This window comes from Opisthorchis viverrini (genome assembly GCF_000715545.1).
Source record: "Opisthorchis viverrini unplaced genomic scaffold opera_v5_437, whole genome shotgun sequence".
Taxonomy (NCBI): domain Eukaryota; kingdom Metazoa; phylum Platyhelminthes; class Trematoda; order Opisthorchiida; family Opisthorchiidae; genus Opisthorchis; species Opisthorchis viverrini.
This window is the reverse complement of record NW_008752100.1, coordinates 27,577-45,268: the sequence shown is the minus strand read 5'-3', so window position 1 is coordinate 45,268 and position 17,692 is coordinate 27,577. Positions and strand designations below refer to the sequence as shown.

At 44.0% G+C, this 17,692-nt stretch overlaps 1 protein-coding gene across 1 annotated transcript; it reads right to left on the bottom strand.

Annotated features, from left to right (window-relative positions):
- Positions 1 to 8,398: 8,398 nt before the first annotated feature.
- On the bottom strand, positions 8,399 to 16,591 carry T265_11053 (hypothetical protein; the record flags this gene model as incomplete). The annotated part of the gene is made up of 3 exons (XM_009177599.1): positions 8,399 to 8,702; positions 15,930 to 16,155; positions 16,576 to 16,591. 3 exons carry the CDS (start codon positions 16,589 to 16,591, stop codon positions 8,399 to 8,401), a joined length of 546 nt encoding a protein of 181 aa, XP_009175863.1.
- Between the last annotated feature and the right edge of the window lie 1,101 nt (positions 16,592 to 17,692).

The following is a 17,692-nucleotide window of genomic DNA, read 5'->3' as shown; positions in this document are numbered from 1 at the left end:
TTCGGTAGATGATTCGTCTCGAATATCATTCACGATTAGTGTTGGTCTATGTAGGTTAAGAGATGTAATTGCGTGTACTTTAGGTTGGATTGGCCCATGCACTTTATACCTAAGCGACCGCCCTTCACTGATAACAGCTCACCAACACTGGTCAACCGAAACCACTTCCACACTGTTGCCAGGACCACGCCTTTTATTTTACGTATACTGGAATATAGGACAATCTTCATCGCCTCGGCCATCTGTCGCTGTGAAGCTCATTCCCTGCCCCTAATCCTCAAGATTTTCTGAGTCCATCTTGCATTCCATTGTTGAGATTGTACTAACGCTGCTGTGGGCGAAGAAGAGTCATTAACATAGATCGGAAGTGCGTACACCAAGCCCATGAACGCTGTAAGTCATCTCGTCCACTAGCAAATGATGGCAGCACTAATAACCCAGCCAAACTGCTTTGAATCACAGTATCGCAGTGGCCAACTTGGTGGTCTACTCATTTGACATGAACGAGCTTCGATGTAGACCAGTGAAACATGGGTCAGCTACAATTCCCCCACCTATTGTTTACAAAGACAGTTCTGTTGATACTGTTGTGCCAGCAGCGTAAACAGGATGCTGTATGTTACATAAAGTCCGTTGTTGATGTTCTATCGGTTTCCGCCGTTACGGCAAAACTGGGGCAGTCGTCTAGTTCAATGAAGCAACTAGCATAGCTCCGTCATACCGACCTAGGTTGAATGTGGACAAAAACATAAAATCTTTCTATATTTTTGTAATGCACTACTCATAAGGTTGCTGAAAACTCCTCAACAGCCCACGACCGGTTTCGTCCTTCTTGGGGCTAATCAGGTAGGCGCAGTCCCCGAGTTTCCGTCAAATTTATGATGTTCTATGTGAAACCAAATTGCACGAAATTAGCGAATATACACTAATTTGCAAATTAATTAGGCTTTTCGAGATACTCGCCTGGAACTCAGCTGAATCTCTCGGTTTGGATGTTTGCAGGTGACTGAATGTGCTGCACCTGGCCGCCTTTTTTTGTGTACTCCAAGAAGGCGCTTACCTTGAGTTCATACGGAAACAAACCATTTTCTGTGATTTCAAAAGAGAAGTCTATCTTCAGATATTGGTAGCATTATTGAATGTATTGTTTGTTGATCAGATGGTTGTTGGATTGTGCGCCGAGTTTAGTAGTTAGCCTGTTGATGTTTCGCCCCATATGTGAAGTGGTTGGATACCCGCTTCCCAAATTTAAAAGAGCTTCTATCGTTTGCCGGGGTGACTGGTTAACTGACAGACAGCCTCCTTGTTCCAGCTTGTGCATCGCAACAGTCAACAATGGATTAGCAATACGGAAGACTTCTTGGAGAAACTGCAGCATTGTGAGGCGCATCAAACAGGACGAAGTGATGGTCACATATGATCTGACCGCCCAAATTACTGGACGGCTGCGGCACACCACTTTAGTATCTCAAGGGAGGAGGGGATCTTTGAAAACCGCCCAATTAATGTTTGATCATATATTCGGAATTTATTGGTGCACGTTACGGACAACTGAGGGGAACACCAATGGGGCTTCCTATTTGAGGATTACTGCGGAGATCGGAACGCGTAGTCTGCCGGAAGCCTACAGAATCACGACACGTACGTGCTGAATGCTGAGATAATACAGCAACTAACCGAGCTGTCACAAACAAAGCTGCATTCGGACACTTTCCAAGTTCATCAATACATCCAAAATCTCAGGATTCTAAGGTGAAACATGATAGTTTCTAACAAAATAATTCAAAGAAATGGATATCTAGAACGTTTTATTTGGTGACTTTCAGTAAAAAGGAAACATAACTTACGTAACAGCACGAGGTGAAAGCAGACGGGTGAAAAACCTTTCTAAAACTAGCACAAGAAATATGCAGCATAAAAATCTTCAAACTCCTGTTTTCCAAAGCAGCAAACTGGACCTAATTATGACGAAGAATTCTACATTAAACAGTACTAGTAGGGAGGTTTTTACCAGATCACACGAGCATAAATTTGGTATTGAACGGCATCTCTAAGGTTTCACTGATATTAGTGTACAAAGGTCAGGAGCAAAACATGAGTTCGACCCGAACGACGTCCAAATACCGACTCAAGTAACAACAAACAAGAAGCCGCATTCATTTGCTGGGGTATTTTCTGAAACATTATAAGCAATAAGTATTACGTTTAGAAAACGTACTTGAGGAAGAGTCGTACTCCACCAAAAATACCAACATCAGAGCACAGAATTGAGTCATTTTTTCGACTACCAACTAAGAGAGAATTCTGGCATTACAAAAACTTCATACTATAGAAGAAACCACAACGGAAAGGGCACCCAAGAACCTGAGGGATCTGAATCTATCGCCCGACTGATCAAAAGACCGGATTTCGAGTATCTAGTTAATCGATCGGACCACTGAACAAAAATCATCACGAAGCAATACCTAGGAATGCGCAACCAACTGACGAAATTCAAAAAGAAGGAAAACCACAACTCAACGCAAGCCGGGAACACAGCGATCAAAAGAGGGGAAAACTACCAAAAGCAGGAGGTAGGTGAATAACCAATCAAATCGAGGAAACGTAGATTACAAATTGTCAAGCGATCAGTTAGAAGAGTGAACAAATTTATCAGAAGACTACCCAAAGGACCATTAACCACAATGCAGCACATCTCACAGACGGATGAATGAAATTGGCCAACTACGTTGGGGGATAACAGATACTACTTACAAGCCATTATAGCTCACGCGGGAAAGGCGAATATACCTATGCACATGAGTACTGATGGCCTCTTCTCAGTTAGTAGTGGAGCGCTCGCAAGCCAATGCTAAGCTGGGCACACAAACTAGCTTTAGGTCCACGAAACTGTTTTCCATACAGGCCCTTTATTTTAAAGGGTTATTCGTCACAAGTTTACCAGCTAAGCCGTTTCTCGCATTTTTTTCACATTCCATCATTGTTGACTTATATCTAAACGCCGGTTCATCTATATAGCGAGGAAATATCTTTGTTGGGCTGGAAATACCCTCATGATGATCGTATGATTTTACGACAGTTTTCATTGATAAAAATCAATCTAAAAAATTTGGAAAGCAGAAAATTCAGTGCTCAAATGACGGATAAACATCGAATAACGTTCAGACTATGCAGGTGAGGAAATTAGGGTCCAACCTCGTTAGCCCACGTTCATCTGCTTGATACATATAAGTCCTGACAACTGCCTGGATCGCCATTTGGTACGTGACTGCGCAAAGGAACAGTCTCGATCAGTTTTTTTCCCCAAAACAGCGGATAACCAGAAAGCGATACTTGCACAACGGGAGGTTTGCAATGCGACTCGTCGTATAAAGACAGTTTTCATTGATAAAAATCAATCTAAAAAATTTGGAAAGCAGAAAATTCAGTGCTCAAATGACGGGATAAACATCAATAACGTTCAGACTATGCAGGTGAGGAAATTAGGGTCCAACCTCGTTAGCCCACGTTCATCTGCTTGATACATATAAGTCCTGACAACTGCCTGGATCGCCATTTGGTACGTGACTGCGCAAAGGAACAGTCTCGATCAGTTTTTTTTCCCCAAAACAGCGGACAACCAGAAAGCGATACTTGCACAACGGGAGGTTTGCAATGCGACTCGTTGTATAAACACGTTTCCGGTTTGTTTTCAGTTCTTTTCAGACAAAAAGCATCTCATGCAATCTTTTGTCTTATTCTCAATGTCCCACCCCGAAGTCCTTTTGGCTTTGGTTTTTTTACACTGTGAATAGTCATCAGTTAGGCCAAACAACTTTGCATGCAATGCTAACTTTCGACCTTGTCTGGACACAAAGTAAGCAAGCGAGTGAAGACAGGCCCAGTCGTTCAACAGTAACACGCTTTCGGTGCCAAGCTGCCATGCCACCCCAAGGAAGCACGAGGACTGGTATACGGCCAGGTTGCCCAAGCCTAGACAGGGGAAATCGAGTGGCAGAGGTCCAGTTCGAACCACGGACCTTTCGGTCAGCAAATTCGCCCAATGAAAAAGGACGCTTCTTGTCGGTCGAGAACGGTTGAATGTCATACAATAGAGCGGATCAAAAAATACGGAAGATTAAGTTATTCAGTGACTGCTGAGAATAGCTTCAGGGTAATGTTGGAGAATGGAGACTATCAGGAAGGTCAGCTTCCTGAAAGCAACCACTGAATGCCCGGAACCTACGGAGACTCTCAGCTCCGCTGGGTGTTGACCAGACAGACAACGCCCCCTCAATATGCAGCGNAGCGCGAGTCAGCGTTGATCAAGGTCACACAACGCCCCCGCTATATGCAGCACGTCGCAGCCAGACCGTGTGCGTCAGCATTGGACCAAGTTCAGACAGTGTCCTTTCAATAAAAAGCTTGAAGCCGTTGTACTTTTTGCACTCGCGCTCTCGCAACCACTTTTTGGAATATAGCTGTTGTGTTCCCTTCCGTGAGTCTTTTCTCTCCGACACTAGGCACTGGAGCGGGTCAGAAGCAGCTACCACAGGCCGGCAAACCAGCAGATATAAGAGATATATAACAGATATATAACAACATCCCTATGGGGAACCCATTTTCACTGGAATTTTGTATTATATAATAGAGTCATCAGTCAAGTCATGACTTATCCCATCGTGTTGTCATTCTTCTGAAAGCGGCCTCTATTTTTAGTTCAAGGGCGTGCATACACTCAAACTGCCCAGCTCACCGGATAGTTCCGCGCAAATTAGCAAGGAACAGCCCCAGAATAGTAGATGAGAAGTACAAACTCTTTGTATAAACCGTGTTCGACCACAATCTTAAACAGGCAACCATGGACGTTCGATGAAAGCGAAGTACGGGCACACAAATGGTACAAGCCTGCGTTGGTCTAGCGCTGGAACGCGACCAACCCACGTTCAAAAAACACGAGAGAGGACGCGCCAAGCCCGGAGCGGGTAAGAATGACCGTTTGCTACCTACAGACGCACTGACCATAGAGGAATAAAGACACAACAATTGACCAATCAGAACTCTGACGAAGCTCAGACGGTCAGGATCAAACCTTGAGGTCACAGCGGCAAGAAGTAATATGACTGGATGCGTGGGAGGGAGACGGGTGATCGGCATGTGATATAGTGCTGTGAGCTGATGTAAACACGCCAGTGAGACCATACTTACACGGTGCGCGCTAAGGCGAAAATGTGCACGGTCGACAGCGGGATGGAGTAATCAAAACAGTTCCCAACGATCTGCTTTCAAAAACACTTTCTCAAAAGTACTTCATTAGTTTTCCAAAGGAGTCTTGGGCATATAAGCCAATTCGCGAGGGACAACTGTTGCCAAATCATTATTCAAGCATGAGTGCTTTGAATTGTTTGGAGAAAAAAAACAATAACTTTCTCGAGGGGTACTTTTTAACCGTCACTTTTACTTGTCATTGTCATCTGAAGCATATCACGTGTCCGATGTTTAGATGAGTCTCTCGTTGACAGCACCCACTCACAAGTTTGCCGAAAAATTTCGACAGTACACGGATGGTTTTGCCTTTCTTGGGGCTAATCAGGTAGGCGCAGTCCCCGAGTTTCCGTCAACCTTCTTTCTTCCTTTCTTTCTTTCACTGGAGCATTTTACCGACAGGTATCCGAGCTAAATCTTGAGAACTAATCAAGAGCCACGTGGGAAACAATAGCAGAGGAAAATCCGCAAGCCACCGGCCTACAGGCTGTAATTTGGTGAGGTTTCCGGGATTGCTTGATTGAAGAGACTCACCTACTCTTTAAAGATTCCGAATTGTATTTCGGACTTGTAATAACGCCTGAACGAGAAAGTATATCAGCTTCCTCGTTGGCTAGTCGGACAGACATACCAGCTTTGAGAGTTTTCCACAGACCTGAAAACGTCTAATGTCGAACGTTTTGCGTTCATGTGACAAAAAAACGCACTGTCACGAAATCCCTGGTACAAATTGCATAAAACTGCCTTGAGATCCCCGGCTTCATCAGTGACTAATCGACGAAGAGAACGGAACCCCGAAGCATGAGTCGTAGGCACCCTCAAATTTGCTTTAAATATTCCACCTGGCTGCCCAAAAGAGGAAGACCTTGGCAACTTCTATATTTATACTGTTTTTATACTGTTGTACACACTACCCCAGTATTGTACTTCGCCACGCAGCTAAGTCATTTTGATTCTCAGTCTTGTGATTGCAAAGAGTCGTCGATCGACTCGATCTACTGATCTGTCTTTGTCCCACACGTGACCTGTCCCTGCTGACGACGTGCATCGACAATTTGCTCCCAAGTGATGCATTTATCAATCTTTCCCCAGACGAACCTCAACTTACATCTGTCCATAATAATAGATGGATGAATTCAGAATATAAGTTCGTGAGATATTTTGCAGTCTGCCTGTGACCCTTTTAAACTGATCAACCAGAAAGGATTTTTTTCTCATCCATTTCATTTTTTCGGGTGAAAAGTCATCTACCAAAGTCAGTACGGCCTCACGGGATCTCATTTGTCGAGGCTACGGCTACCAACTACTGTTCCCTATTCGGATGTTGACCAAAACCATTCACGTAAAATTCTAGGCACTGTCGAACTTGTCTCCAAGACAATCGACCTCCCCCCGGGATTTCTGACCTTATTCATCGTCAAATCGTGGGAGAGCTTCGGTACTCTCGACTGCCTCTGTTTTCTTTCATGTCTCGTCATAGGTAAATAAACACTTTGCTTGCCTGAAGCGTTTGATATCGAAAAATGTGTTTTGTTGCAAACTCATCCAGTTCTTCTCACTTGTTGCCTTACCAGTCCAGAAGTGAGTCCAACAACGAACGAAATAAATTGATTGTCTGGCCTACAGATATGTCAGGTCACGAAAACTAAGTGAGCTAGCAAATACACGATCGTGTCGGGTTTGTGAGGGAGAAAGTATTCATAATTCAGGGTAAAACCGGTTCGGGTCGTGAGACTGGTACATTATTAATGGTCAAGTGTCGCGGAACATGTTACAAACTGGTGATGTATCGATTTTCCTCACTCCTGCTTTCAAATCGTCCGATACGTGAGAGAGCTTTGGGAGTTGAACTGTTCGCATCCTAGTAAGTACTCCTACAGATATATGCGAAAAACCTTTTGAACAGTGGTGCACTTGTGGTCGCTTATTTCGACATTCGACGACAGGGAATGACTGGTAGGACAGTTGTCGAACCCTGCGACCGTCCGTTAATTTTCAACTGTACTGCCTCAAACTGTGTTCCTGATTCAGGCGCAGTTTCTTCTAACTAGCTCGGGTGCGGAGGTTGGGGGCTTATTTCTCCTTAAGTTTTTGTGCACAACTGCACAGATAGGTCTATGAAACAGAACAATCAATTCGTTGTTACTGACAAAATTTTTGGAGTAGCATTCGGTCCGCTTGTATTTGTTTTGGCCAGTTTGTAACGACGCTCAGTGATCAAATGGGGTGAATAGATAACTATGACCTCAGCAGTTCCGAGTTGGAGGTTAACCGAATGAAAACCCTCACAACTATGTCATCCCTTTCTTGATGTAATCTAACATCAATCATATTCTATATTCTATTCATATTCATATTCTATATTCAGGTGTATCATGATCACTGTTTCTGAGCCTATTCCACACGCTCCGCCTACGTCGTGCAATGTTGCCAGTCCCAAACAAGAGTTTCGAAAAGGCGAAAGGTATTCCTCATTAGCGACTTGAATGCACCGTCAAGGAACTGAATAAGCTTTAGTAAACAAACAAATCCATAATACCGTTTGATATGAAAAGTGTTATAGTCTGGTCGTGGCCAGTTCAAGGCTTCCCGGTGGGGGAAGGGTCATCGAAGGACCCAGAGTGCTTCGCAAACAGTTCAGAAGTAACTTCGTTTCTTCACCTTTCAAATGAATGGTAGCAAGAAGAAAATCAATTCAAAGATGTCTACCATTGGTTATCCATCAGAAAGTGTAGAAACTAACCGCGTATTTCCGGATTTTGTGGTTCAGAACCCAGGAAGTCTACACCATTGTTGATGTGGAGGGTGGTTTAGTTCGGCACTCCCAAATGAACAGATCGGAACCTAATTGAACGTCCCCAGGACCGTGTACCACATGAACTCCTTGAAGTTGGCAATCGACCGAAGCTCTAAAACCCTCCCCATCGGTTGCGGAGCATTTCCAGTCCACGAAACATTGGGTAAGCCTTAGAGATCTAGGTGGAGTTGTCAATCTGAAACAGCTACTTCAGATGTAGTTCACTACTGCTGAACAACTTTGGACGAAACTATGAGCAAACCAAGCCTTCTCACGCTCCATTAGCCTCCTTGGGTGGAGAAATAATGGATGTACCATTCTTCTTCACTGGTCTTCCATTTATGGTTTTTGTCTTCGTTATAATGCTGAGGAGCTGAAAGGGAATCCGCGACAACAACAATCGCTGCACCACAAACACAACAAGCATTCCGACTCTGGCAGTGTAGTGTCATATTTTTGCGCAAATCGTCCAGCCGTAGCACCCTTTCGGTGCCTAACTGCCATACCACGCGAAGGAGGCACGAGGGCTCGGATACTGCCAGGTCGCCCAAGCCTCGACAGGGGAAGTCGAGTGGCAGAGGCTAGGTTCGAACTACGGACCTTACGTTCAGTGGATTCGCGCTCTAAGCACTTAGTCCATCTCGCCCGTGCAAACCCGGGTCTGCTGAGGCAACTTTTCTACAGGCCGGTTGTACGTCCACCAAGGCATACAGTGTGCTAGGTTTCAGCCAATCAGTGCTGCCTAGGATGGCAGTGCGACGTCTAAAGGACGGAAATTCTGACCCCTATGCGTCAACACATAGCCGATGGTGACTGTCCTTGGATGGATGTGGCGGGGACAAGCACGCATGGTGTCTGCAGCCGGTTTTTCGTTTGTATGTGGATTTTGCCCTCAGTCATACCTCTAATAGGGTGAGACGTACCAGGCAATGCCAAGGCACATTTGTCAGGGACAAGAACGTCAAGGAAAACAGAACATGACAAATTATGAAGGCCAAGGGAAACACTCCAGTCACCAGATAAATTAGAGAGACCATTGATATTGCAGCGGTTGACCTACTAGAATCAGCGGCCTTCCTCTCAACTGAAGTGAAATTCACTCTGGCGGTTGGTAAGGCCTGCTTAGGATGGCTTTGGAGATGATCATGACGCCTTTTCTGTGGATACAGGGCATAAACAACTGAGACCTATGCGAAATCAGATCAGGGTTTCGCAGTAAGTTTCAGTTAATTACACATGCACAATTCTCCCTCCCACCAAATGAGTCTAGATAGAGCAAAATATCGTTACTGATACGAATACTACTCATGAGCGGTGAAAGTTACAAATACATTCCAGCAGAAGAACACCGCTGCATCACTCTATTTTAAGATACCAGCAATGTTGGCCGCGATGGCGTTTGCCGAAAAGGTTGAATTATGCAAATCTTTACGTTTCCATAATCACAGTTCATTCATTTCTTCGTCATAATCCACAATTGCAGGGATAGCTATCTTCTTGGCTATTCAATGCAACGCAAAGATGTGTTGTCGTGTTTCTCTTTGATAAAAATCTCCGTTTGTTCACACCTTCTATTGGAATTGTATGTGCCCATTGTTTACAAAGTTCGAATTCTTCAACAGGACAAGCCCAACCCCTCGATCCTATCTTCTAATGTACTTTCGCCTCACTTCGGGCAGAGCCTAGCTGAAGAGAGGAAAATTCGGATCGTTTCTCTTCTGTTCAACCTAATGATCATTTTGTACAGCACAGAATATGCTCTGGAGTGGGCTCAGTTGTGTGTCAGACCAGAAAATCAATTGCCCCAATAAGATTGGCTAGTAGAAACCAAGTTAACGACAAGAGTTCACGTGTCATCCTGCGGTGATTATCCAGTCACACTAGACCAAGTGTGGGTGTGTGTGAGAGCACACAGCTCATTGAGTTTCTGATTACCATTCTACGCAAACTATTTGGCCTTCATACGACAATCAACATCAGTGTGAGAAGGGTTTTTTGTAAGACACCAAATTAGGCCTTCAAATTCTTTGCGGACTGCTACATCATTCGAAGTACCAGGTGCTTGACACAACGTGTTTGAGAATACCACACATTCGGGCTACCGGACAGACTGAGATGGAGCTTTTGCTAACCTGCTGGAAATCGGATCCTTAGAAAATGTTATTTCTGCTTCTGGAATCGTCGAGAATGTTTGACCTAGTCAGTTGAAACGAATCAGTTTGCAAATTTCCAGTCCAAACAGAGTTAAACACTACTAGACTAGGAAACTTAGCTTTCACTGACTCCTAAATGAACAGTCCAGCTAATTCCACTGGATGAGACCATCAACACGGTCACGTGACATCAACTGACTACGTCCATCAATATCGATTAATTTTACTGATCGTCACGCACAAACTTTGAAATTTGTCTCCTCTAATCTAGTAATTTTATCAACCGCGGAAGATTAACTCAGAAAGATTCGTTCAATAGCACATTATTGGTGTATCAATGGATTTCTTTCATTTTGTCCCTACAATCTTCAATCCCATATTGCTGATAAAAATCACTTGCAAGTGTCCTATAATGCCTCACGAAATAACATCCGTTTGTTTGCTCGTTGCATAGCAGGCCAGTGATGCGTTTTCGATTGAATAAAAACAGTGAATATATGTTGCCATGGGAACAATTGTTGAAGCGGTGTTATCTGAATACTGATTTGGCTCTAGTCCACCAACAATTGTTGAAGCGGTATCTGAATACTGATTTGGCTCTAGTCCACGGACGATGCTTCGTGACATCACTTCCGTTCGATCTCCGGATTATGGGCAGCAGAGTGAGAGAGAGAGAGAGAGGATTTTTTGAAGTGCTTTGGCTTTGAGGAATGGGACTGTGTCGTGGGAGAGGAATTTATACTCTTGTAATCGCGAAATGGCTAACTAGTGAACCAGTTGAATGGATGATTGAGTGAGTGACAAGCCGTTGGTCTTCTAAAAAGTTCAGATGATTTGAATAGTATTCACATTACTATCAGATAAAATTTTGTTCCAGTGCCGCCTGCCAGTGGGACACTAAAAGGACAGAAGCACTCATGATTTGTTTTTCACGTGACTGCATTCAACGGAATTACGACTTCCCGGTTGTCATCTGTCAGTCTTCATCATCTTCAGTCTTCGGAAAGAGGACAATGGTCTACAGTACGAGTTGATTTGGTATTAAATGTCTTGGGTTCAAACACAAAATGGTCATAGACCCTCGAGGAAAGCTTCCAGGAAGAAACATTTCTGTTGAAATGGGAGTTGTCACCACAGTTCCCATTCAAGAAGATGAATTCCTAGGACATGCGAGCACACAACTTCTAATTCCTGAAGTGGCCATTACACTATTCAAGAACACATCATAATGACGATGGATTTTCCATCGATCTGTACTGGTCAGCTGACGCAAGTATTGATGTCAGCGATAGACTGATCGCTTCGAAACATTTGCTCCGACCTCAGTCTAGCTAACGGTTCAGGACCTTGATTCAGCTCGTGGAAATGTCATCCTTATTCGCCAATCAATGAGGCTGATGTTGTGCTATGTGATAAATCCAGTTAGAACTTTGAACCTGTACACCCTTTATTCGCATGGTGTCACCGAAAAACTGAACTGTGATGAACAGCCGAGCCTCACGGCAACAGTGATACGCAACAGAAGTAGCCTAATCGATTGACAGTGGCTACGTTCATTTTAGGCTACTGTAGGGGGTTATTTCTAATTACCAGGCCGTTGGCATCGGTTGAAACATGCTTAGGTGCGTAACGAGTGAAATAGCTTGGTTAGGTTGGTCGACCGGACAACTGTCCAACCACACATACCTTGATGCCGCAAGACAGACTGTTCCTGTTAATCGGTGAGAACTTAGATCAAGTCCAACGATGTAAAATAATGCCCATTACAGTGATACTGGTCGTATATTTTCCGGCCTAGACGAGATTACTTCTTGATTCGTGAAGACCATGGCAGCTTTCGCCTACCTTCCACACTTGTCCGAGCTCCACGTGACATCACATTTTCTGGCAAGTGCAGGCTAACCGGATACCCTACTAATCGCTTGGTAAAACCGAGTGAACGAGCACTTTAGCTCCTATCCGCCTAACTCTGTGTAAAGGCAACATTGGGCTTTCCATCTTCAAGGCTGAAAAAATCACAAGATTGATTGTACTTTGCAGCAGAGATCTATTCAAATACGGGTCACTCTCCTGAAAAGTGTCTGTCAGCGTCACCCATTGAGCCTGATTTCAACAGCTTTGATATGGAATATAAATCCCAGTAGATCCTGATGAAACACACCTGGGTAGATGCTGTATGGCTGCCGTTCAAACTTGACGACTCTCCTAGAACAACTAAGTTTCCTCACTCTGTATACTTCTACCTTACTCAACAAAGTAACACATCATTCGGGTAAGATGACTATGTTGGTCCTTCTCACACCCCAAATTTGCGCTCGATTCTGTCGATCGATCGGTGCTCCGAACCACGCTGGTCGGAAGTGAAATGAGCCAGAAGTTCGTCAACGTAATTTGGCCCCTATGTTCACACAGCGCCATGGGGGTGTAAGGGAAGCCACATAAAAGCTTCTTTAAAGCAGTAGCTATCCACTAAGCATCTTGATCGAGTCTGTCCATTTTCGTCTGATTTTGATGTACTTTTGATTTGAAGGCTGAAGAATCCTCAGAATCCACGTGATCAATTCTTTACTGGAGGGAAAACGTCGTCAAACTCTTCGTGCAACAATTCGTTTGTGAACATGCCGGGTGAAATTTCGGAAGAAGCACTACAGTTTGTAAAGCGTTTTCTATACTTTGGTAGCTGTAGCAGGTTTGATGAACGTGCGTCTGATAAAGTCGGCGCATAAATCTATAATGTGAGAATCGCACACGCTAATTTGGGTCATTTTTGGTATCTAAATGGCATATCACTGAGTCTCAAGAGTCGAGGGTATAGTATGAACTGTGTTGGTGTGTGGTAGCTTGTAGAGGTGATCTGGGTCGTCTTCATGCTTTTGACCATCGATGCGGGTGAAGCCAACGAATAAGTAATGCGTTTAGATTAGAAAACGATTGTGCTGTAGTATAGCATATAATTCATCTACGAAGAACACCCAGCGACATCCATCAAAGACAGGGACTCTGCTATGCTGTACGAATGCTCAATCAATATCTACCAAACCCATCGCACAAAGTGAGGGTTGGACAACTAGTGACCTGACAGAATGGTCTGGAAGTGATGGCGAAAGTTCCAGATTTCGCTATTGCTGCACGCCTTCTAGGATGGGATCCCCGTAGCCTTTCGTGCGATTGACTTCAAGAAATCCAGCCTAACAGATGTTACTGGCTTTCAAATCCACACCAGTTTGTCTAAATGAGAATTTTGTGGTTCGCAGTCAGCTATGAAGTTACAGGGGACTTTTCTGTTTTCTCGTGTATTTTCCAACCTTCGTTTCTAAGTATAACTAAATGAAACGTTTTGTCCCGACGCAGTAAAGCATCCGTTTCCTGACCAAATGATATTGACGCATAGATTGTATCTGATACTAAACCGTCTGGAAGAAATCTGGTTGCTACTTATTTGTGGAGATGCTTCCATGAATCACTGTTTGTCAGTCCCTACAAAAGGAGCGAAACTACAGTCTTTTAAATGGTCCGTTTCAGGGTACACAATACGCCAAAACTTGAGTAGGTGCCGGCATGTGTGCAAGGCGTTGCTAACATTGGAACGTACAAAGTTATAACAACAGACCGCACTCATCTCAGAAACCCTCTATTATCAATGCTCAAGAAACTCGGGGCCATGACGTAATGAATTTCAGAATACATGTCATCAAATCTGATATTTTTAAACATCACTTGCACCTATTCTTGTGTTTCCACAAGGTGCAGAAAACAAGGGTCCCATATTGAGGTGTTCGTCACTGCCGTGCTGCAAAGTCCTTATTAAATTGCGTTCTACAGGCTTCGGACATCTCTAGTTGCAGCAAATCGACAAACCGGCAGTAATGATCTGTCGATATATCTTCGACACCAGTCCATCATCAACAGTTGGAAGTATGGATAGCATTTAATCTGCCACTGGGTAATGGCGCCAGAAAAATGTTTGTAAACGTTGCGTCGGGTTTAGTGACCAGTCAACTTAGATTAACTCACGAAAGAGCCCAAAGTAATTCGGTGGACTGGCGAATCGTTTAGTCGCAAAGCACCTAGGTATCTGGGGCTGCAGTGTCACATCAAAATTTCAGTATCCGACGACACTCATATTTCTTGTTGAATTGTATAATTTCTCTTAGGACTGTCACGTTAAAGAACAAGGGGGTAAAAGTTGCCGGCTTTGCTTATTCATCGAAAAACGGGTGAACCTAAGCTCAGCCTACCCCATAGGGTGGTGATACATCGAACCTGGACCTTGTTCAAACGAGACTGGGAAGAGATCGAGTCATGGGCGTGTTCCGGATGCCTTGTTTGAGATTTTTATCCAACTCATGAAGTAAACGCCAAGCAACTCCTCAAAACCAACATATTACATGAACCAGTTCCACGAATACAAACTTGCATCGGACTTCGAGAACATCAAGCGACATATCATCATTTTTCCTTGGATAAAATTCAGATTTGCGTACTTAACAGTGGAAATTCGGCCATCAGAAGTCACCAAGAATTATCAATGCGCTGGCTTCCCTCAAAGGCCAAAATATCCGGAGCTGTGGATATTGACTACAAGGGACACCCTTGTAGTCAGTACTTTCGAGGAGCTGTCCGGTCCAGAAGAAATTTGATAAAATATCGGGGAGTTGTTCCCACTATTTATGTCAAGTTTTAATTTATCTACAAGATATGCTGACAAAAACCCGGTAAAACCTATATTCACCTTGCTCGAATGGACAGAAACGATCTGATTTATACCTTTTGGGTTCCCTTGGACGGCAAATCCAGGTCAGTCCTTGTATGCTACCATCGAGTCTACACATTCGTGGACAAAAAACAATCCAACTTGCTGGTCTGGTAGGATTCTACATACAGCACCGCCTAGCAGAACTGCTGTACTAGTGTTCTTGACTGTCGGCGCTCTAAAGTCCCCGGGCATTAACGGCGAAACCTTGATGGTGGCGTATGCACGCAAACGGAGAAAATCCACGCGGATATTTTTCAGCTTTTACTACAACCAATGTAGAGTGGGTCAGAACGGGTCACAAGCGTTGGTTTGCAGGTAATTCAGTGAAAAACTACAAGTGATAAACACTGCGTCATCCTGAACAGATTATCCACAGTCAACAAAGTCAGCATTTATATGAGATTGCCTCTTTTCTCATGTGTCGTCAGTTTTAATTATTAAGGCACCATAAATAACAGAAAAATATTCATTAGTTTCCCATGTTATTCCAGCTGGCGTTGGGAACAGTTCGTGAAATTGAAACGACCACTCATCAGAGTACACACAAAACCCCCTAGTCTTCCTTCCTAAAGTGATTGAGACGATGCGATAGTCAGGATCTGCACGACGTAGAGCCTTGCAATGCCCAATGATGGCAGCTGAGTTGAGGTTTCTTCGCGATTGTTTCGTGCACTTTTTAGCTGAAGCCTGTTCAGAGTTCAGGGTACAATTGTTTCAACGTAATTGAAAGTCAAAACTGATTAGGTTATCGGGAGCTGTAGATTTTCTGTTGTACTAGACGGGTTACGCCGGACGTGTTCTGGTGAGTGACGTTCAGTTTGCTGATAGGGTCAACCAAATTCTTGTTACGACCTATCCACCGACATCCGACACAATCACACATAGCCTTTTCCATAGGAGAGCTCATCCCTATGAGCAGTGTAGGCACAGGTGATTTTGCCCCCGGGCATTTCTGGTGCTCGAAGAGACTGAACCTTACCGTGGTGTGGCGGTTTGTGTACCTCGGTGACCCGTTAAGCTGTACAGTTGAGCTACGCGGTCTCCTGGTCCTCCAGGTTGCAGGTTGGAACATGTATGGCGACGTGTTCCGTAAAATGGTAATGTACTTGCATTTCCAGTCCAAAATTGTTGCCTTACGGTTAGGCTTTTGAGCCAAAGGCTTGGGTTGAGGACCCTAATCGTCCGCTTGTCTAAGTGTGGGCACCCTGGCAGTATCCCAGCCCTCGTACAACCATGTCATTCACAACTAACAATACTCTCAGTACGGCAGTCAAGCATCAGTGCCACACTGATGTTGCTGTCTTTGATGATGATGAGGATGATTTCCCGTGCTCTTTGTCAGCCCTTTTTTTCAACCAAGTTGTCAGTCCATAAGAACTAACTTGCTGGTGGGTTACCACGAGACTATCTGACGCTTGTCAAAATCAATTAAATGGTTGCCTGGCCGTTTACTCAGATTTGATCGGTGCTCAAATTTTCGAACATTTACTACATCGCATCATTGTCGGATTTGGGAATCGATCATTAGGCTGCAAAAGAGAAGGTTGATGGCGAACAGGCTGACCAAACTCAAGTGTCCGAACTCAACACAGTTTCGGAAATAAAAAAACACTTAAGGAGCTAACTTGACCCCAGTGGCATTGAAGAAAACTGTCGATATGCGCTCTCCAAACTTGCATATCAGAACTTCTTATGGATTTCAGATCAGCCATGATTCATGAATCGGTCACAATATTCAGCTGTAGCACTCTTTCGGTGCCTAGCTGCCATGCCACCCGAAGGTTGCACGAGGGCTGGGATACTGCCAGGTTGTTCAAGCCTAGACAGGGGTATTGGAGAGGCAGAGGTCGGGTTCAAACCACGGACCTTTCGGTCAGTAGATTCGCGCTCTAACCACTTTGGCCATCTCGCTCCCAGTCGGTCACGAGCACATCGAATTTTTCACCGGGAAGTTTTATTCCGACCACTACACTTCAGATATCTGCAGTTGGCTTGGTCCCTCTTGGAAACCATCTTCAACGCGAAGTGTGTAGGGTTGAAGATCCTCGATGAAATCAGACAATCTAAGGGATAGTTGACAGCCCAAACTCTCCCAGACTATAGCTTAGCCAGTTAGAATTTTATAAAAGTGTTAAATTTATTAAAGTTAGATTTATTAAGTTAAATTAAATTTATTAAATTTATTAAAGTGCCGGTCGACAATTGCATGGATTTCCCACTCATTGGTACTTGGTAGTTTATAGAATGCATTTATTTTTGCAGGCGGGTGTATTTCATTTGAAACTGCGGTAAAATTTGAATCCAGAGGCTTTTCCTTTGACAGAGTTCCATGCTCACCAGTGTGTGTTGATTGTAAAACGCGCAAGAAGCTAATAGGGGACACAAGGAACATATCGTCCCTGATAACGAATGACTGCCAAATTTTTTATCCACATGACGGAAAGGCGACTCAAAGCTTCCGACGAAGATCGTGTCATCTTCATAGTATCAAGGAACCCCACTTTACAGTTGTGTTTCTATTGCACAGGTGTCTACAAAGTGGATTCAATCGTACTGGAAACTCAGCTCTGCCGAAATATACTACTGGTTCCCATTAGTAGTGCCTGAAGGATAGATTGTTCAGAATTATTCCTAACTGTGCATTAAAAGTTTAGCTTCGCGAAGATAATCAATGATAGCGTGGAAATGAACTCAATCACTTACATTGTCCATTACATCGTCGAATTATTTTATCCAAAAACG